The sequence below is a fragment of the Terrapene carolina genome, unplaced genomic scaffold (genome assembly GCF_002925995.2).
Source record: "Terrapene carolina triunguis isolate 2854851 unplaced genomic scaffold, T_m_triunguis-2.0 Scaffold69, whole genome shotgun sequence".
Classification (NCBI taxonomy): Eukaryota; Metazoa; Chordata; order Testudines; family Emydidae; genus Terrapene; species Terrapene triunguis.
Window position 1 is genome coordinate 44,501,257 of NW_020664420.1, and position 22,229 is coordinate 44,523,485.

The following is a 22,229-nucleotide window of genomic DNA, read 5'->3' on the forward strand; positions in this document are numbered from 1 at the left end:
CAAGTGGGTAATGAAATCTTACAGTGACATGTGATCATGTCACCTGAACTGGAATCCATCTTTAACCTGGTGTCTTTCCATTGAGAAGGAGCGGGTGGGAACCCAAAGGGACAACGGATTCCCTCCTTATGCAAAAGATATATAAATGGGTGGAACAGAACAAAGGTGGAGAGCCATCATGAGGAATCCCCTAGCTACCACCTGAGCTGGAACAAGGGCTATACCAGGGGAAAGAACTGTGCCCAGACTAGGAAGGCGTCCAGTCTGTGAAAGAGACTTATTGAAACATCTCTCAGGGTGAGATTTTTACCTGTACTCAGCTGTATTACTGTATTAGGCTTAGATTTGTGTGTTTTATTTTATTTCACTTGGTAATTCACTTTGTTCTGTCTGTTACTACTTGGAACCACTTAAATCCTACTTTCTGTATTTAATAAAATTGCTTTTTACTTATTAATTAACCCAGAGTATGTACTAATACCTGGGGGAGGAGGGGAAACAGCTGTGCATATCTCTCTATCAGTGTTATAGAGGGTGAACAGTTTGAGTTTACCTTGTATAAGCTTTATACAGGGTAAAATGGATTTATTTGGGGTTTAGACCCGATTGGAAGTTGGGCATCTGAGTGTTAAAGACAAGAACACTTCTGTAAGCTGCTTTAAGTCTGCAGCTTTGGGGCAAGTAATTCAGACCCTGGGTCTGTGTTGGAGCAGATGGGCGTGTCTGGCTCAGCAAGACAGGGTGCTAGGGTCCCGAGCTGGCAGGGAAAGCAGGTGCAGAGGTAGTCTTGGCACATCAGGTGGCAGCTCCCAAGGGGGGGTTCTGTGATTCAACCCGTCACAACCAACACTTCCCTAACACACACTGTCTCTCACATACACACTCTCTCCCACACATACATTCCCTGTCACACACTCTCCTCCACACACTTGAAAAGCGGCTGGCAATCTAGTAGAATGACCATGGAAAGATGGGATTGAGAAACCAGCATCATGTGACGCTGTATCCAGTGGCGTAGCCAGGGTCTAAGTGTAGGGGGAGCAAACATAAAAAAGGTGCCCCCCCCTTGGCTCCTCCTCTGGCCATGCCCCCCCCCTTGGCTCCTCCCGTTTCCCCCCCAGATTAACCCCGGGGCCCGACTCAGGACTCCTGCAGGCTTCCCGGGGGTGCGGATACCCCCATCCCCCCGCAGTCCCGGGAGAGACTCTCCTGCCCAGCCCACTCTGCAGGTGTCCCCCGCTGGGCTGCACCGCCCGGCCCCACCTGCGGGGTCCCGTCCCCCCTGCCCCGGGCTCCAGGCTCCTGCGCCGCGCCAGGGCCCCCCGTCCAGACAGCGCGGCCTGCGCCCCTGCCCTGTGGGCCCGGCCCCAGGGAGCCCCTTGCCCGGAGGGGACCCCCCCCCCAGTGCAAGGCACCAGACCCCCGCTGCTCACCTTCTGTCCTGCGCCACCGCCTGTCCCCGGCCGATCCCGGCCCCGCGCTGTGGGTGGATCCCAGCTCCGGCTCGGGGCGGGGAGCACTTGGCCGCCGAGCCCTGAGCCGCCGCAGGAGGTGGCTGCGCCTGCGGCGATGTTGGGGCTGCGTGGGGTGCGATGGCCGGGGAGCTGGCCCCCTCGCTCCTCCGTCCGCGCCTGCCGCCCCGCCCCCCCCATGCCTCCTCCGGCTGTGCTGCTGCCAGCGCCGGCCCGGCAGGCGCCGCATTTGGGAAATGTGTTGAGGGGAAGCGGCTGCTTCCCCTGCACCCCGCTAGCTACGCTACTGCCTGTATCTGCTACATTCTGCATTGCAAACCCTTCCCAAAGCACCCTGCAGCCAGTTGCGCAGTGGGATAGCTACCCACAGTGCCCTGCTCTCTGTCGATGCAAGAGCTGCTAGTGTGGATGCAGTCTGCCAACACAAGTAGCATAGCGTGGACATGCAACAGCGGTTTTAAGTAGAGCTCTTTAATTAAAACGGCATAACTTTTACCGACAAAACTCTGTAGTGTAGACAAGGCCTCAGTCAGCTAGTGTCAGCAGGGGTTTACAAAACCTGGAACAAAAAGCTTTTTGGTAATGCTGAATGCACTGCAAACATTTAACTAATGTCCAGGAAGAACAATATCTGTACTCTACTCTTCAAGACTCAATAAATATCCTTTCCGCGTCCAGTAGTATAAGGTTAGTGATATATTGAATAGTTCAGTTTTAGGGCAAAAATCACAGAAAAGTTAATCAAACTTTTTGCAGCTTTTCATTTTTCTTTATTCAGTACATACATAGTAAAAGCACATATAAAAACTGTGCACTAATGACTGCAAGGCCCTTTTCTAAATAAGTAGTTTGCTAACAGTCAAATAGTATAGAGATACTGATAAGACTTTGCTTGACAAAACATACTTTATAGTCATATCCAATTAATTTAGTGATAGAGATGCATGCCATTTGGTTTTAGAAAGACTCTAAAATGCAAGTTAAGTAGTTGTTACTCTAACACGATTTTACTTGTATAATATATGAGGTCTCTAAAATGTTATGGAAAAATGGCAAAATTGTTTTTTTTTAAAAGAAAAATGCAAACTAACAAAAATCTCTCCCAATTTTCTCCCCTTTTTCTGCTCAATTTTCTATGCTATCATCTCTTAACTGATCACATAGCGTACATGAAAACCGTGACCTTGACACTACATAAACACTTTCAGAGCTAGATGCCAGTGCTCAATATAATTGCCTTGTTTAGAGATTGGAAAGAATAAATTATTATCGCTGATAGAATATTGAAGCAACCTTGTGCTATACTTTCCTAATGAGTACCTCACTACCCTCTGTTCAAGCAAAATAGCAGTTTTCCTTTAATATGCCCCTGCTGTGTCTTTGATACAATTGTTGGACTGCAACTTTCTTTTCACTGCGGTGCAATCCAACATTCCTTAATGCTTGTGAAGAAAAACTAATATTGAAGAGCCAACTTCCTTAAATACTACCCCTTGCTTGGTATCCAGTGTCTGAGGGAATTACGTTTTTGTAAGATTCAGTTTTTTATGAGAAAAAAAAAAAAAAAAAGCTTTGAAAGTGGCAGAAAAATTAATCAGCAAAACAGTGAGCTGACATTTACTGAAAAACCCTGAGTTGCATGCAGAACTTTAACAAAGATTGAAAATTTATACAAATGTTTTATTTTTCCCCGAAGACCCTCTTCTCATCCCCTTTCCTTCCCCCCTTTCCAGTGCGCACAATAAGTAGACATCAAGTTGACCAGATCTGAGGTACCAGCAGTATGGCACAGGAACAGACAGTTCCCTTTGGCTGTTTTAATTGATACTGTAGGGGCCTGATCCAATACCCACTGAAGTGAATGATACTCTGGTATAAGGCCCCATTCCTGCACTGTGTGCCACAAGGGCAGACCCCTGTATGTACACAGTGCAGAATTGGGGCATTAATGTTCTATTGGCCCCAAACCTTGCTGATTAATGTATTAGGTGACAAACCAGGCAAACTTCTGCCAGCCATAAAATTCTTAATTTCATTTTTATCATATGTAATTCTATCATGTTTGTTGCCACACACACACACACACACACACACACACACACACACACTACCAAGCCTACACACAAGCACTTGATCAGGTCTGACAATAACATTTCATCCAGTAGAAAGCTGTATTTGGGAAGCCAGATAAACACAGAAGAAAACCTAGCATACTACTCATACATAATTAGTACTTTTTAATTTTCCAAAGTCTGTTCAATTTTTTAATCTTTATAACACCTCTTTGGGCATGGGGAAATTGAGGACTGTTCCAGTGCCATAGAGGGATTGTCAGAAATGTGACTAGCCTGGCCTCGTCCCTGGCCTTTCTGAGTCTATGCTGTATGTAGGCTTAATAGAGCTGTATGACAGAGCTTCCCCTTTACTTTTCCTGTTAATACAATACAGCACTGTTTCCTTTTCTTTTTTTCAATTCTTAAAAATCATCCTTTCACATTTTGTCTTTTTAGGAGTATTATAGGGGAATAATCACTTTTTTTAAAGCTTGTAAGGCAGCCAAATTGTTCTCTAATGAAGTAACTGCTTTTTTCCCCCATCTGCAAAGATTTCAGTTGTATGAATTGACTTAATTTTACTCTGTTTCCAGGTAGGCAGAATTTACTTAACATATTCTATTTCTCTCAAGGAAATCTCAGATTTCTGGGACAAACTTCCAAAATTTGTGTTTTAAGTGATACCCACAAGTGTACCAATGCAGCTATGCTGCTGTAAGATCACTCATGTAGCCGCTTTATGCCGATAGAAGAGAGCTCTCCCATCGACATAATAAAATCACCTCCGCGGGAGTCGGTAGCTATGTCAGTGAGAGAAGCTCCCCTGCTGACATAGTGCTGTGAACATTACTACTTATGTCGCTTAGCACAGTGGTTTTTTTTTTCTTCACACCTTTGAGCAACATACATTTTGCCGAGATAAGGTAGTGTGGTCATGCCCTTAGATTTGCATATAAATTTGTCTGGGCTAATTTAGGATACAGCTGCTGGCAATTGGGCAATCCCGTCTAAAAATACCTTGTATTCATATTCCCTGTTCCTCAGTCATCAGGGAAGTGCCGTTGCCATTTAGCTGCTACTAGGGACCAGCTGGCTGGGCTCTGAATCTACTATGTGCTTCCGGTTCCTGTAGTCCCTTCCTGGCAGATCTGTCTTTTCCACTGGAGAATGCAATCTGGGAAGGGTGCTTTCAAGGGGTTCTCCTTCTGGGAGTGTGGGAAGAAGGGCTTGTCTACATGGGAGTAATACCCTTATAATTAAACCACTATAGTTATATTGGTGTAATTTCACCATGTGGACCCTTTCCGGAATAAGAATGTCTTTTTTGGTTTAGCTTGAGCTGCTTCCAAAATGCCTAAAGTAAATTTTAAAAAAAACCCTCTCCTATACTGGAAGAAGTGTCCACAAGGAGAGTTATACAAGTTTGACTGTAGTTCTTTAAGTTCTTATGCTTGTATAACTTCTTTGTTTAGACAAGCCCTAAGAGGGGAATTGGGCAGATTCAGCCAATTGTTTGACTCCCACCTATCTATCCAGCAGTATCTGAGTGGGATGGACCTGATGCTTCAAAGCGAAGAGAGAAGCAGCAGGATGACCTTGCCTCCAGGCTGCAGGGATGATCAAAGCCTGGGTGGTAAAGTTCCCATTGGCTGGAGTGCTGGGCTGGCTGTGGTTCTCGCTGCTTCCCCCTTTTTTTATCTTCCCCTGGTGACTGCAACATTCTGTTTCTGAGGAGAGAAGGTTGCTTTAGTTTTTTGCAGCATCTGCTGTGATACAAAATGGCTGTATGCTGTCTACCTTAAGGGTGGGAAACACTGATCCTTCCTTAATCCCCTGTATTAACATGAGGAATGGGATTGCTTGATCTTTCCCCAGTGCCTCTGCTGGCTGCGTGGCAGGGGGGCGGCGGGGGGACAGGGGGAAGAATTGGTCCTGCTCCCCTTTCCCTATAGCAGCTAAAAAGCTTCAAATTCCACATCTGGGTTAACTTTTGCTATCTTTCCCTCAGATTGTCTGAGAGCTTGTCTACACTTACAATACTGCATTAGTGCACCTATGCTGCTGTAGTGTTTAGTGAACACTGCATATGCTGATAGGAGAGATTCTCCTGTCAGCGAGGGTACTCCACCTCCCCAAGAGGTGATAATTATGTTGATGAGAGAAGCCCTCCCATAGTTGGTCAGGGGATTTTTCACACCCCTGGGCGACATAGTTATACCAACATAAGTTTGTAGTGCAGACCGGGGCTGAGAAGGAGCTCTCTTGAGGCAGAGGAGGGGCTCCCTAGTAGCCCCTCAAAAGCCCTGAAAATATTTGTTTTAAATAGACCCATTTTAGGCTGTAACTGACGTTGGCTCTCCTTTGTGTAGCGTGTGGGTCAGTGTTATAGAAACACTTGTACAAAGATTGTGGTATGATGAGTATTCCAGATTTTCAAGAAGTTTTCTATTTTGTAACTGACCTTATCTGACTCTTAAACCCATGATCGATCCCACACGACTAGGACCATTGCACTACAACAGGCATGCTCTCGCTACTCCTACCCTAAGGAGAGGAGGAGCAACAAAGAACTGCGGAGACAATAGTCTTGATCAGGGTTACTGAACCGGTATTTAGGGGAATTGCTGTTTAGAAAATTACAAATCTGGTATAGGAAATTTGCATATCATGTTGGCTCATGAAGTCTGATATATTGACTTTGGCTTATGCCTCATGTTTCAGAGGAAGGCAAACAAACCAAAATACTTTACCTGGACAGTTGTGCAAAACTGTGGGTGTGTTTATGATCTGTCAGTGACCCCTCTGATAATCAGCTGGTACTATCTAAGGCCAGTGGCGGATTAGCCAATGGGCCCATGCCCAGGGACCCCGGCCAATTGGGAGGCCCTGGAAAAATGGGCACCCCTGCACCCCGACCTGCTCCACCCGAGTAGAAAATGGGAAATGGGGTCAGGGCTTGGGGGCTTGCCCCTGTCCCTCCCCCCATCTGATGCTCCTGGGGGAAGTAGGGTCAGGGTGCGGGGGCTTGCCCCACTCCGCTTGCCCGGCACTCCTGCCGGGGATCGGGGGAAGCCCCCGCACCACAACCCTGCTCCCTGCCAGGAATACTGGGCTGGGAGGGGCAGGGCAAGCCCCCATGCCCTGACCCCATTTTCCTGGCAGCAGCGTGGCAGGGAGCGGGGATGGGACTGAAGGGGTAGGGAGGGGCCTCCCACTTGCTCTGGTCCAGGACCCCACAAATCCCTAATCCGCCTCTGTCTAAGGCTTCAATCCTGCAGTTGCATCCAGGTAGGCAGACTCTTGGGCTTGCACAGAACACCATTAAAGTAATTCTGTTGGTACAGATTAACTTGCAGGATCAAAGCCTTAGATGGTAGCAATAAAATCTTCTGCTAGGTTAATAAATCATTCAGCTAACTTTTTTATCTCTAGCTGTACCGTTTGAGTCTTACTCCTTTTATTTGCAGGGGCATTTAAAATTATTGATTAATCAAGAAACCCTTTGCTCTTTTAATATGGAACAGTGTAAAAATGAGGGCCTGTTCAGTTCTGACTAAATTCAGTATAATTTGAAATCTATCAATTAAGTCCTCCCTAACTCTTTTCATCTAAAGAATAAATAATCCTGGCATTTAAAATCTCTCTTCTTTGGTTGTGAAAAGTATGTTTAAATTCCACTTGAAGGTCTGTAACTGGAGCTGAAGGGAGTTTCAGACAGAACCAATATCCTGCCTGGAAGCATGGAGGGCTTGTTTTGTGAGAGATGATACTTCAAGAATGCTCTACTCTTATTGACACTTATAGGCCCAGCCACTTTACATGAAGTAAGAATTTCCTCTTGCTTTAGGCTAATAATATCTTAAACTATTTGCTAATGACTAGGGGAAGTTGTGTAAATCAATTGAGATATTGTAGTTACAGATTTTTTTGTTATACCTTTGTTCTATTTCTGCATTTAAAACCTTAGATTCTATTCATCGCCTCTAGTTTAACATGGAAAAAATAAGCTTTGATTAAAAGCAGTAGAAATACTTGTGCTGCAAAATCAGAAGACCAGGCATAACACAAATAAATGATTACTGAAAGCAATCTACATGCTTTTCTTTCCTGGTTTAAATGCCAAAGAGTGTATTTATAAATGTATGTTATATTCCATTTATCTGGACTTCTCTTCCTCTCTTAAACCACTCAGTAGAGTTTCTCACCTCCCCCATTTCAGATCCTGGCTCTCATTTTCTACCATGGTCAAACTGAACTATGACACCAGGGATCAAACTGAATTCAATAGCAGTGTGCTAATCTTTTATTCTGAAATCACTTCAGATAGTGGCCTATTTTTCTTAACAAGAAAGCACTTAAGTTAATTGCTCCATTAGAAATGTACAGTAGCTCTTTCTAATCTGTAGGTAGGTTTCCATGCATAGCTGCTGCAGTTCAAAATACCTGCAGCAAAAGCAATTTGGGGGAGTGGGGGAAGCCCTAGCTCTGCATAAATTAAAATAAAAAGCTCAAAGTTCAAAATGTTATCAGTGACACTGTTGTAGATAGTTGGAACAGACCTAAGAGAGTTGGCTTCTGCTCCATGCCCTACTGCTATCCAAAACATCATACAAAATTCTTTGTAAACTAATTTAAAAAGTGTCTTGTTTATTCAGAAGCAACTGTGTACAGTGTTTGTTCAGAAAGTAGACCCCAATCCAATTGCAAACCAGCCAACCGCTGATTTTTTTCCTTAGAAAGAAACATTGCCTAATATAGATCATAGAAGCCAAACACCAAAGACACAAAGTGCTAAAGATAAACAGCTCAATCCTCAACTGTTCTAGCCTCAATAAAACTACTGATTTACAAATTTGGGGTGGGACTCAACTGTCCCCACCTGCAGGCTTGTCTCAGCTCCTTGGCTATTACGTGGTGAGGTGCTGAGATGTAGTGCGACCTTCTGTGCCCTTAGGAACAAAACACTGGCTTTCTTATAGCCCTAATCAATCAGTTCTTCTGAAGCTTTTCTTTATAGCAATCGGGATGAAAAGAAGACTGACTGTTCTCATTTTACAGAGCTGGTGAATTCAGAGAGACTACAGGGGCAATGTTATTGAATCTTTAAAGGCATTCCAAGATACTCCATTCTGGCTGTAATTATCTCATAGATGTTTATTATACTGCATAGTAAAGGGCTGATTTCAGTAACTTAAACTGAAGAGGCACGGTAAAACAGTATATTTTCATGAAACAATTTCTGAGAAGCTTCAATGGATATTACAATATCAAGCTGTGAAGGTACAGAACTTTACTATTCAGCTGACCAGAGTGTCAGGAATACTAAGCATTTGAAACGGTGTTATTATCTCTCTGTATATATGAAGAACTGAAAGGTGAAACTGGTTTTGACAGTTCAGTTCTCACTACACTGCCTCTTAAAAATTTTAAAATCATTCTCCCCAAAGTGTTTATTTAGGTATTAAAATGTAGGTGACACATATATAATTAACATTTTTAAATAATAAATGAATAGCTAAGGCCTTGTTCTTACAAACACTTAAGCATTTGCTTACATTTGCTCATGTGAATAGTTTCATGGAAGTCATAGGGAGAGATCCTCAGCTGTTGCAAATCACTCTGCCCCACTGAAGTCAGTGGATCTATGATTATTTGCACTGGCTGAGTGTCTGGCCCACCATGTGTAGAAATTGTGGTGGTATATGTGATCTCATAATTGCTACAGATTCTTATTATGAGGCACAATTAGCATCAAAATTAGTTATAGCCAGAAATGAGGAGTTCCTTGGAATGCCTTTAAGGACTACTTATGTATCTAAAGTGACTACTTATATGCATAAAGTTAAAGACACGTGTAAGTATTTGCAGGACTGGGGCCTATAATGTTTTTCTATTGTACAATGAAAAAGTAACAAACAAAAAAATAGTTTAGTTACAGTGGCGGGTTATGGTAGGAGTAACGTGATTTTTGAAAGATACTTAAAGAGAGCCTGAGTCTGGCAGTTAATGGTTGAATCTTGTAATGGTTATTAACTTATATTGTTGAGTTAGATATTTTCAAAACACTTAGAAGATGGAAAAACACTAATTAACAGCAATAAGTAGAATGTTGTGTAGGAATAGCAGGATGATACTAAAAAAACCGTTAAGCAGAATAACAGGGGAAAGCTTCTTGATACTGAGATCTACTGGATCTCTTCAGGATAGTCTCCAGGCAAAAAGTGGGTATCCCATCACTTGGGACACTTAAACAAAACCTGTCAAATTGAAAATCACATTTCCATCTGAATATTTTGAACCTATCGTTGTTACAAGTAACCCCTAAGATGATTGGATTTGTAATATTTTTTTCCTGTTTGTGTGCATTGGACAGCCATCTGTGTTTGGTTGGTCGTTAGCATCCTTTTCATGTGCTGCTCTGCATCACCTTCTCTTGGCTCTAAAAGAAAGTGTTTAACAGTAACAGTAGCAACAAATCTGAAAGTGCAACTGAAGAGACAGTAGGCAGGTGTGTTTCTAGAGCAGTGGTTCCCAAACTGGGGTTCGTGAACCCCTGGGGGTTCGCAAAATGTTACAGGGGGTTCTCGGGAAAAAATTCCCTAATGGCGGACAGAGCTGTCCCTAGGGACCCTGGGCAGCACAGCCCGGAGCCGCTGGACTTCCAAGAGCTAAGCAGATCAAAGCAAGCAGATCTATCACACTGAGGAGATTGAAACTTCAAGACTCCTTATAAGAAATGGAAAGGGAGGTGGATATTTTTTGCTGTTTTTAAAATGAAATAGGCAGCTAGTATTGTTTTTAAAATTATTATGAAGAACAAGTTTAAGCTTTGTTGTAACATGCGTTGTTTGCCTGGACTGCTCAAGACCTGAATGCTTGTGTAGTAGGAACTCTTTGAGTTGGCTTCTTAAATACCTTCATGTTGTTTCACATCTGATACTCCTTGATGAAACATAGGAGCCTTGTCTTATAACAGGCTGATTCACATTGATACAAGCTACAAAAGTGATAACTTGGAAGAGTGTTGCCATTTTCATAATGTAATAAAAATATTGTAATGATAAATAATAATAATAAATACTGTGCAATAAGCATGTCATAACAACAAATTTTATATTTCCAAGATCACTGCTTTTATAATTTATACTCCGGTAAAGGAGAAAATCCCTGAAAATATTCATTTTTAGGAGGGGGTTCGCGAGACCTGACATTTTAGTGAAAGGGGTTCCCAGGTTGTTGAAGTTTGGGAACCACTGTTCTAGATAGAAAGGACAGGGGCAAGAAGGGGTGGGACCAAGCGTGTTTTGGGTTTGTTGTTTGCAGACACTTAAACACTGCTAGGAAGTAGAAAAACTTTAATTTTGAAATGAATTTTTTTTTAAATAAAGGGTGCTTTAAAAAAGAATACTCCTCCTCTCCAAAAAAAAAAAAAAAAAAAAATCAGTATCCAGGATCTCTTCGGAACTGGCAAAGGGATCTGTTGGGAAAGGAGCTTTGTTTTTTTTTTCCCCCTTTTTCTGGCTGAACTGAAAAATTGAGGTTTAAAAAATCATTTTGAGTTTTAAAAAAAAACATTTTGTTTAACCAAAAACAAAATGTTGGTTTTCTTAGTTGGTTTTTAAACTTTTTCTTTTAAAAAAAAAAAAAAAAAAAAAAAAAAAAGTAAAATTCGAAACAAAAACTCATTTTAAACTGAAACACTTCAGTTTGAAAATGTCTAAATGAAATGTTCTGATTGTTTTCAGATTTGTTTTCAACTGAACAATTCAGCGAATTGGACACATGGTTTGATTGATCTGAATGTGCATATTCAAAATAAAAAAAAAAGTTTTGGTGAAAAAATGTCACCCACCTCTAATTATATATCATAGGAAATTGTCTTCTGACCGAATGATTTCAGCAAGATTAGTGCTAACCAAAGAATTAAAATAAATAAATAAACCATTCTCCTATATTTGTTGCACTTATGGCAATGGAAGGTAATAATAATGGAAAAATTAGTGCACCGTGGTCCCAATCCTGCATTTCCATGCAGGTGCAGGGGGGTTGACTACATGGAGATGACATAGATCTTGAGGCTGCAATCAACACAAAACAAGGGAGATCAATCAAACAGGAAATGTGGTTGCCTTTTTTGTGCTTTTGAAGCAAGCACAGTGACTTGCAGTTAAACTGAAATATTTACAGTCTTTTTATTTCAATCAGTTAAAATAAGAATATCCTTGAGAGAATCTTCCCTTCTCAGAGCCCCAGACCTCAGCAACATACTCTGCTTTCACCCACTGAGGACTTGGTAGATACGTCCTTCAGATTAGAACATAGATGTGTGCACTGAGACCTAGGCTTGCTATGTGGAAGGATGTTGGGTGATAAGGAAATACAGTAAGGAGATAAGGAGATTGGGGTTAAGAGATATTTTGTCTAGGAAGGGGGATTTTAAAAGTAAAAAGGGGCTTTGCACTGTTTTAGGGTTGTCAAGGGGACAGTTCTGTGGCCCCGTGAGTATCTAGCTAATTCATAAGATTCAGGCAGTTAGGTACACAGCTGCAGACTTTTGAAGCTTCCTCTCCCTGAATTATTGGTTCCAGTAAGTTACAGCTTTATAGGTCAGCTGAGGTAGTATACAATTGTCTGTGTGCTAGGCTCAAAGGAAAGAGAAAGATAGATTTTGTCTGTTTTTCTCTTTATGGTTATGATCATTGTTAGTTACTGAGTGATTAGATGTTGATAGTCATTCAGTGTGTGCCATATATTCATATTCTTTACCTATTAACGTGCAAAAATGAATCTAATTAATTCTCACTTTACTAATGTGCAAACCTAATTCTAACTAACTCATTGCAGTCGTTTTCCACTTTGCAGCAAATCTGTAATAGCAAAATGCTGGTAATTAGGTCTCATATTCAGACTTAATTATTTTTACAAAATCTACCACAGTGCATTAGCTACAGTACAATACATTGTATTGTTACCAGTATTCTACATGTGTAAAAAGAAAGGGGGGGGGGAATATACTCTGCAATGCAGCCTTAATTTCTGTTCTCATCTGCTCAAAGATCCCACTCATGCAATGAGCAGACCCTTGCTCTTGTAGTGGGGCTTCATGTGGGCGCACTTTTACCCACATGGAGCTCCATGCAAGACTGGTGCTTTGCTCCTTTGCAAAGTTAAGCAATCTGCAATGGTAATCTTAGCTACACAGGGTATGGACTACTCTTGCTATAAAATAAAGAGCCACAACATTTATTTTGATTTTTAACTCTGTAGTGGTGAATATACTACATAGCTCAAGCTTATTGGCCTTTGTGGGAAGGAATCAATCTTCTCAGAAATAGTGGCAGAGTGAATGGGGGTTAAAGAGAATGGAAATTGGCCTTTGATTTATATAGAGTCAAGAAATCTGTCTTATCTAATTATTATTAATTGTATTTCAATAGTGCCTAGAGGCCCCAACCAAGATCAGAGCCGCTCAAAGGCTGGGAGAAAAGAAATAGTCTTGTCCTCACTTTATTACAGATAGAGAACTCGGGCAAAGACACATTAAGTGACTTGCTCAAAGGCACCCAATGTAATCTGTGGCAGAATTAGAAGTTGTATCTGGATCTCCTAAATCCCAGTGTGGTTAACGAACCACTAGACTGTCCCTCTTCCCCAAACCACCACTCTTCCTAAGTGAACACTCTTATGTTGTTTGTTTTTGTTTGTTCTTTGAGGTAATATTTTGGCAGAGGGCAGATAAACACTGCGGTAGCTTCCTCACTATTTTTCAAGTGTATCTCAGTTTTTATTGTAGCAACAGGTTCTCTTGACCAGTCTATAACATAAATACCCAAACTCACTATGCTTTCATCCATCAGTGACTAAAGTCTGCCCACTGATTTTTTCCCCCCCACTTGTGATCTGTATGGATCTGCATAGGAAATCTCGTGGCTAAAAATATGCATGATTCATTGTAAACCTTATCAATCATCTTTGAATGCAAATTATTGTAACAACTAATATTCTACATTTAGTTGCTCACTATATTGGCATGGTGGAATTTTCAAAATGAAGAACTGTGAAACAGCAATTGAATTGCTGAATGGGTAACTGTTTTCGATTTAAATATAAAATATGTTTACCATAAGAAGGCCAGAGCAAAGAATGGGTACCGTCAGTGGAACTGTACTGGGGATGAATCTGACCCCTTTTGCTTCTACTGAACCAAACAGATAGAAATGGGTGAAATTCAGATCTTTTATCAGCAGACGTAACCCCTATGGAAATCTCTAGGCCACATTAAATAATGATGTAAATGGTAGTGTAATAATCTGGTGTAAGAACAAAAAATGGCTATATTGGGTCAGAGCAAAGGTCCATCTAGCCCAGTATCCTGTCTTCCGACAGCGGCCAATGCCAGGTGCCTCACACGGAATGGACAGAACAGGCAATTACCAAGTGATCCATCCCCTGCTGCCCACTCCAGCCTCTGGCAAACTAGTAATGTTAAGGAGGACTCTGAAGAGACAACTTTTTTAGCTCCTGGGACATGCAACGGGGGAAAGGCACACTGCCTCATCAGGGACTTGAACTCTGGAACCTCGAAATAAGTCTGATGCTCTACAGACTGAGCTAGCTAGGTGATCTATAAGTGACATCTTGGTGCCATTTAAGTTGATGGGAGTTTTGCCATGGACTTTAGTTGGGCCAGGATTTCACCATATGTATTTCTATTGGGCTTATCTCTATGGCGCACTGAGAGAAAGGGGGATGTAGAAGGAAAAGTAAACGATGGCTGAGTTGCTGGGGAAGGGCAGAGGATCTTCAATAGTTTATATCAGAGGGCATATTTTCCGCCCACACTTGTTTTCTACAGTCAGAATTAACCACATCTTACTGATCTGACGCTACCCAGATTATATAATTCATTACCACTGTTCATTACAAGGATTTTCTTAGTAACACTACATTGTTTCAAGGTTTTTGCTTGGTAATTAATCATATTAAATAAAGTGCCCACACAGTTATTCAGCTAGAGTTTTCCTGAGGGCCATAGGACTTAAGATCAGAGTTCAGGCTATCTTTTCATATAAAAAGCTCCAGGCATGTCTATACACCTCTTCATGCCGCTGACCAACATAGCTTTGACAGCAGAAATCTGTGGTGTGGACCTGGCCCCAGTCTCTAGCTTTGCCTCCAATTATAAGGGCACGTACAGCATGTCTGGTGAAGACACTCTATACCAACAGGAGAGAGCTCTCCCGTAATAAAACCACCTCTGTGAGCGGCAGAAGCTATATTGGCGGGAGAATGTCTCCCACTGACATAGCACTGTCCACACTGGCCTTTATGTCAGTGTAACTTATGTCGCTCGGGGGGTGGTTTATTCACATAAATTCTGCTGGCATAAGCTGTAGTGTAGACATAGCCTAGGAAACTCTAAATTGAAAGGAGGGCGTGCAGTGTCAATAGTTTTCACTGACCCGCATGTTTGCTTATGGAGCAACAATCAAAAATGCAAACAACAAAAGGTACCTATTAATGCATATTTCGATATGTTGTACAACTTCTCTCTCTAGGTTTTAACAATCAGCCTTTTAATTAATCTTTCATCATCAGAGGAACTAAAGAGCTCCCAAATTCCAAAGTCCTCTCAAAGGTACAGTGTCCTTTTAAATCTCTCTTACTCCGTGGCAGGAAGCATTCTTGATAAAAGATTTGCAGGTTTCTGGCTCACTCTAGGACAATCAGAAAAACAAAAGGAAAAATATGTGGCAGGCAAAAGTTGGAGGGAGGCGGTGGGGGGGAGGCAAGAGGGGAGGAATCCCATTCGTTCATATACATCCCACACATTGACCAGTATTTCCTGTCACATGCTTTTTGTTGCCCCCTATCTGGGCAGATATTGAATCACACATATTTAAAACAAGAATTTTCCCCATAAACCAGTAATTTCAAGTGACTTGCTACAGACCTCCATGCCCTACCTTTTTGTTTTTTGATGCTTGGTGTGTGTGTGTGTGTGGGGGGGGGGGGAGAGGAGGAGTAGAATGTATTATAGGTTTTCATACACTTTCAGGAGTGAAATATTGATCTTTTAAAATCTGGAATGGAATATAAAATAATCTGATTTAGACTGATCAATTCAGCTGTGATATATACTATCAGTTTTATGTAACCTCTCTGCCCTCACCATTCTTTCAGTGTGAATTGAGCCTCGGGCTTCTGTGTACCTTTCACAATATAGCCATTTATAGTAATACAAGTAGTGGTAGTTTACAGCTGAAGACAGTAATGACCTTGTCATTGTTTGTTGAAGATGAAGAGAATTTATGGCATCTAGTGTGTATAAATTGTTTATTCCTCTCAACCTAGTCACAGTGTTGACATTTCTAGGCTATTTATAAATAGGATAACCATATTTTCCCAAAGGGAAAACGGAACACTGTATTGGGCCTGCCCGTGGTGTCCCCACCTCCCTCTGCCCACCTGCACACGGGCCAGCCCAAGACTCACCTCTTCCCCCCGCGCATGGCTATCACAGCCCAAGCCACTCTCCCCAGTCCTCCCTCCTACGCAGGGCAGGTGTTACCACTTCCCCTCCCCCAGCACGTTCCTCCGCACCCCCGCTAGGGGTTGCACCCCACTTTTTTTTGCAAAACTGGGCATTTGTCCCATTTTTCTCTTGCCAACTGATCATCAGTTGGCAAGAGAATATGGGACAAATGCCCAGTTTTTGGGGGGGGGGGGGGAGGAGTCGGGATGACCTGGACAGGGCTTAAAAAAGGGACTGTCCTGGCCAAAACAGGACATATGGTCACCCTATTTATAAGTTCTGGTTTTGGATTTTTCTTTATTCCTTTATTTGCCAAAGCAGAGAAATACCTCTGTAGCTTGCTAAGGACATATGTTTACATTTTAAACTGAAGAAAATAAACTCAGCTCATTGTATGAGATATTCAAAAAGATATTCACTTACCAGATATTCAGGGTATTGTCAGAAATTATAAACAATTATAGGCTTTCAACCAAAATTCAACAAGGAATTCGTATCAGGTGCTATACAAAACATTTTTACAGTGTATTGTCTTATTGCTGTGTAGAGAATATAAACAACTGAATTTAATATTTAATTGATTTAGCTAAATATCTGTGTATGTATCATAGTTTGATTAGCTCTTGGAACTTAGTTGTTATTGAAATTAATGAGTTAAGGACTCTGAAGATCAACTACTCAGTCTTAGCAGGTGTGGAAAGGTACGTTATCGCCAAGGTATTGGCAAGGTGCGTTATTGGCAAGGGGATTGTTTTCTAGGTATTAATACTTGTTTATGCGCCAGTAATGAATCTAAGATTCCTGTGTTTCATTTTTCTATGAATACTTTACACTTGTTAGGACAAGGGAATGGCATTTCTAGCTGTTTTAAGACTCATACTTGAACAAAGGTCAGATACAGTGCAGGCAACTGGAGTTAAAACTACCTCCTACTTCCTGTCAGGTCACCCTTCTGCAGAGTCAGAGTAGTGATTAAATCTCAGTTCAAACTTAGGTCTGAACCTCTGATCAAAGACTATCCCACATCTTTTGTTGGGTTTCTAATGTAGAATACAGTTCCCTGGGGGACTAAGCTGAAATCAACCACAATAACTTCTTGTATCACCTAAAACTGAAGGCTTGATAGAGCATTTTAGCACATACAACGTCCCTGATGCAGCCGTTCCGCATCCCATGCAGACTACTCCCATTACCTGCAAGTATAATTTGTGTTGTGGGGGTAGGCTCTACATCAGTGGTTCTCAACCTTTCTCTCTTTACCATTGTGAGCTGCATTCAATACTATCTATATGGCCCTGAGGATGTTATATGGGCCGCAACTGTGTGCTGATTGGGCCGTAAGCGGTCCATGGGCCACAGGTTGAGAACCACTGCTCTACATAGTGCCACTGGCTTGTCACATGGCTCCATGGCTTTTGCAATGTTAATGAATGTCTATATAATCACAAAATCAGTAAGGCCTGAGTCTGGTCTCTTTGGTAGGAAACTTTCATCAGCTTTATGAAAGTATGTGTAGCAAGCCTAAATGAAATACTTAATATACCAGGGAGCTGAGAAATAATAAAGACCTGTATTTCAACAATATATAAATAAATGTGAATTTTAAAAGGCCTCAAGTAAAGTGCAGACTACTAGGTTGTTTTTGTTTTGGGCTGTAAAACCCACAGAATCATAACGTTCGTTTCCTGAAGTTGCAGCTTCAGCCTCTAGTTTCATTTTTAAATTCCCTTTGCTGTTGCTGGTATCCACTGTAACTTCTGTTTTCCAGTGGAGCTTGATAGCATTCTTTTAAATGGCAATATTCCATCCAATAGAACACTGGCTCTTCAGTGATCGTATTCCAGATGATGTACATTTGGGTGATAGTGAATGTTCAGTTATTATGTGGCAGTGGGGAATTGCCTATATATCTTAACTGTGCATTTCCAGACTTTTTGACACTTGATGTGTTTTTTTTTCTTTTTATGGTAGGAAGATTTAAATGTTTTTGGTTGTACGTTGGTTGTAGTAAATCTTAGCATCCTTTCAACTTTAATTATTTTAAACAAGTTTTCTCTGTGGAAATTCCATAGGTTTTAAATATGAGGGGCCCTGAAAGGTAAAATCAAGTTGGCACAAAAAACTTTATTAGCTAGCTGCATCCATGTTTAGAAAACTTGAGTTTTAAAGTATACGTGATCAAGATTTCATGGCTACCTTTGGCAGATTTCTCTGGCATCTGATGTAGGGTTGCCAACTTTCTACTCGCACAAAACCGAACACCCTTGCCCTGCCCCTTCTCCAAGGCTCCGCACCCCACTCACTCCATTCCCCCTCCTTTTGTTGCTTGTTCTCCCCACCCTCACTCACTCGTTCATTTTCACCAGGCTGACTCGGGGCTGGAATGCAGGAGAGAGTGAGGGCTCCAGTTAGGGGTGCGGACTCCGGGGTGGGCCAGAAATTAGGAGTTCAGAGTGCAGGACGGGGATCAGCGCTGGGGCAGAGGGTTGGGGCACGGGGTAGGGGATTGAGGGTTTGGGGTGCAGGCTCTGGGGTGGGGCTGGGGATGAGGGGTTTGGGTTGCAGGAAGGTGCTGTGGGCTGGGACCGAGGGGTTCGGAGTGGGGGATCAGGGAGCGGGATCGGGGCTGGGGCAGGAGGTTAGGGCCCGGGAGGGGGTCAGGAGTGCAGGCTCTGGATGGCACTTACCTCAAGCAGCTCTCGGAAGCGGCGGCATGTCCCACCTCTGGCTCCTATGCGGAGGTGCAGCCAGGTGGCTCTGCGCGCTGCCCTGTCCACAGGTGCCACCCCCACAACTCCCATTGGCTGCTGTTCCCAGCCAATGGGAGTTGCGGGGGTGGTGCTTGGGGCGGGGGCAGCGTGCAGAGCCCCCTGGCTGCCCCTACACGTAGGAGCCTAAGGGAGGACATGCCGGCTGCTTCCCGGGAGTCATGCAGTGCAGAGGCTAGCAGGGAGCCTGCCAGCCCCACTGCACGGCACCACCAACTGGACAGTCAACGACCCAGTCAGTGGTGCTGACCGGAGTCACCAGGATCCCTTTTGGACCAGGTGTTCCGGTTGAAAACTGGACACCTGGTAACCCTAATCAGTTAGGCTGTGCAAATGCAGGTGGCTTGTTTTGGGGTATGTTACGCTAGTGGCTGGTGATAATGGACCTGAGGGGCCGAAGGGACATAGGGGAGAAGTCGGGATCAAAAGAAAAGAACCCTTCCCGGTGAAGTACCAAACTGAACTTGGGGTTGGTCTAGAGTTTTGTGGTTTTATTTCACTGGGAACAACGTGGACCAAGGAGAAATGGACCTGAGGTCTATTCTTGGAGGCACTTTCTAATCTTGTCTCCTTTGCTTTGGCGCCTTGTCCTCTAGCCCGCTGCCACCCTTTTACTGCTCCCTGCATGCTGTCCTCCATGTCCAAGCCTTCCCTGGCAACACAGACCCGAATCCAAAGCAAACGCTCATCTGGAACCTCATGTGCCCTTAAACTTTAAAGGCCAATTCCTCAACCCTACTAAATTTCCTTTGTGCTATTCTGGTGGTGCAAGGTGATCTTTAAGCTGCCCTCAGTGGGCAGCTGGGAATTCATCTGTCGTGAGATGGAATAAACACAAGATTACTTTCTTTTGTTTCCAAAACAGGTGACTAAAGAATGGAGAAAAAAGTGAGCAGAATTTATCCAGTTTCTGAGCCAAGCACAATATATTTTCTACAAGTCACTTGGGAAAAAGACCTAGGCACTGGCTTTATTATAACACTTAGCGATGGTCAGTCAGCATGGACTGGGACAGGTAATATTGAAAACAAAAGATGAAAAGATGTTTGTTTGTTTTAATTATACATTTTTTCCATTGGCTTTTGAGCAGTGATTCTTAACTTCTTCTGTGACCCCATGTTATATAAGAAGAAAGCTTCCAGATTCCCCCTCCATCTAGTCAGGAAGGAAGGAGGGTCACGGGACTTGTTCAAATCTATCTTTGAAATCTATATACTCAACTGTCAAAACAAATACTGATTAATTTAACATATGGCTATACAATAGTTGTTTATATTTTTCCCAGTAATATAATTTCCTGTGACATTACCCCAGGACACGGCAACTTCTCAATCTCTTTGAACAAATGTGACAAGCTAATTTCATCTGTGAATTACAGTAACTCCTCACTTAAAGTCGTCCCGATTAATGTTGTTTCGTTATTATGTTGCTGATCAATTAGGGAACATGCTCATTTAATTAAATCCTCTGTTGAAATATGAAATGTTTCAAGTATATTTTAAACATAATTAGAAGTCGTTGCACAGGTTAAAAAGGCAATATTTGCTAACATTGTGGCCTGGCTACGCATACAGATTACATGTGAAGGATCCCTGCAAGGCTGGCCAAAATATATTTCAAAAACATCAATGTCTTTTTGCTTTGTTTTGTTGTTCCAATATTTTTGGCTAAAGGCTTTTGAAATTTGTTTTATGTTAAGGGAGACTGCCAACTTAAAGTCACACTTGTATTGTGTTCATCTACTGTTGTTCTAAGTAAAACCTAGCGTTACTACAATAGAAAGAGAATATAGAAGAACATTTCTATCCCTTTGTTTTCAATTTAACTTTTTTCATTTGACAGACCTGTCGTATAGGCACTTCACAAAGGATGGGATCATTGACATCACTATGTCAAAAGAAGAAAAAGCACAGTCCAGCATCAGCACCAGAAAAACACAGGGTGGAGTGGTCTTTGACCTCCTCTCCTAGGGCCAATCCAATTCTTATTGACTCCTATTAACTTTCTAGTCCTTTCGCTGAGTCGAAAGGGAGCTGAATTGAACTCCTTGTGCTGTTGTCAATTCGGTGGGATTAGGTGGAAACTACCTCTGTTCCAGCCTAGTTTTACATTTTGTTTGCACTGAGGCTAGCTTTTTGCAATTAGTTTTCCTGGTTTGTTTTAAGAAAAAAAGTGGACAACAAGGAGAAATCCAGAAAACTTTATCTTGTTCATATTACAAGCTCCACTAGTTACACTAGTTGAGCTTATCATCCCTTTGCTCTAGAATGAGTTTTTTGTGTAGCTATGAATGTGGCTGTGTTATCCTTATTCCAAAGCTAAGCCGTTTGCTGCAGAAACAAGCAACAACATGCCTTGTTTTGAGACTTTTAAACCTCTCAAGATTTCAGTGTTCTTTTGCTTCAGCAGTTGAGCTTGAAACTTCCCTTAACTAAATAGCACAGTTAACTGCATGTGCACGACCTCTCTCTTTAAGTGCACAGCTAACAGTGTAAGATTTTCTACTGCACGTGCTTAGTCTTGCATTTTCAGAAATTCATAACTGTTTTAAGACCATCTTTCAAAGTGAGTGAAGCATATTCAAGACAATTCACATCTCAACTTCGAAGTTTCAGATTTCATCTGTTTTGGAGCTATTTGCTTGAGGGAGAAAGCAGTGGTCAGATTTTTTTATTTTTTTTAAACAGTGGGAAATCCCTTCAGTTTCTCATGTTGTGGGATATTGTGCTTGGCAAGCCAGGTCACGAAATGAGTAAGAGTTGCTAAAGGATTGGTCTTTTCTAGTTCTTACGGATCTAGTGTGATGATGAAAAGTGGTGGAAGCTTCACTGTTTAAGAAATGTAAAACCATAGGAAAACTTGACAAAAGCCCTACAAAATATACTGTATGACCCAATATTGTATTGACTTGAAGGTGGACTAAAGGATCTATAGCAGTGGTTCTCAAACTATGGAGTGGGCCTCCCAACTGCGAACTGTGTGCTTTTGTTTTTTTGTTTTTTACAAGAGTTCTGGTTGTCAGCTCTGGGTGGCTGGGGCTTGTGCAGAAAAGCGTGCATACCCAGGAGTTGGGGGGATGGGATAAAGGGGACAGCCGGAGCCCTGCCACCCTGGGGCTAACAGCCAGAGCCCTTCCGCCTGGACTCTACATCCCTCACCCTCCCCAGTCCATCACCGGGAGGCAGCAGAGGGACTCCAGCTGTCAGCCCTGGGTTGGCAGCAGCAGTAGCGCAGAAGTAAGGGTAGCAATGGGGGCGTTAAATCTGCTATGAAAAGTGGTATTAACAAATATTTCACATTGCCATCATTACCGCTGCACTGCTGCCTTCAGAGCTGGATGCCCACTAGCAGCTAGGAGTCTGGTGGCACCTTAAAGACTAACAGATTTATTTGGGCATAA

General features: G+C 42.4%; 1 protein-coding gene across 1 annotated transcript in view; it reads left to right on the top strand.

The window, feature by feature from the left end:
- XRCC4 (X-ray repair cross complementing 4) overlaps positions 1-22,229 on the top strand; it is a 269,105-nt gene that overhangs the window by 17,443 nt on the left and 229,433 nt on the right. Inside the window, exon 2 of the mRNA XM_024216445.1 lies at positions 19,695-19,844. Coding sequence (XP_024072213.1) covers positions 19,706-19,844 — 139 coding nt within the window. The 5' untranslated portion in view covers positions 19,695-19,705. The remainder of the gene's footprint in view (positions 1-19,694; positions 19,845-22,229) is intronic.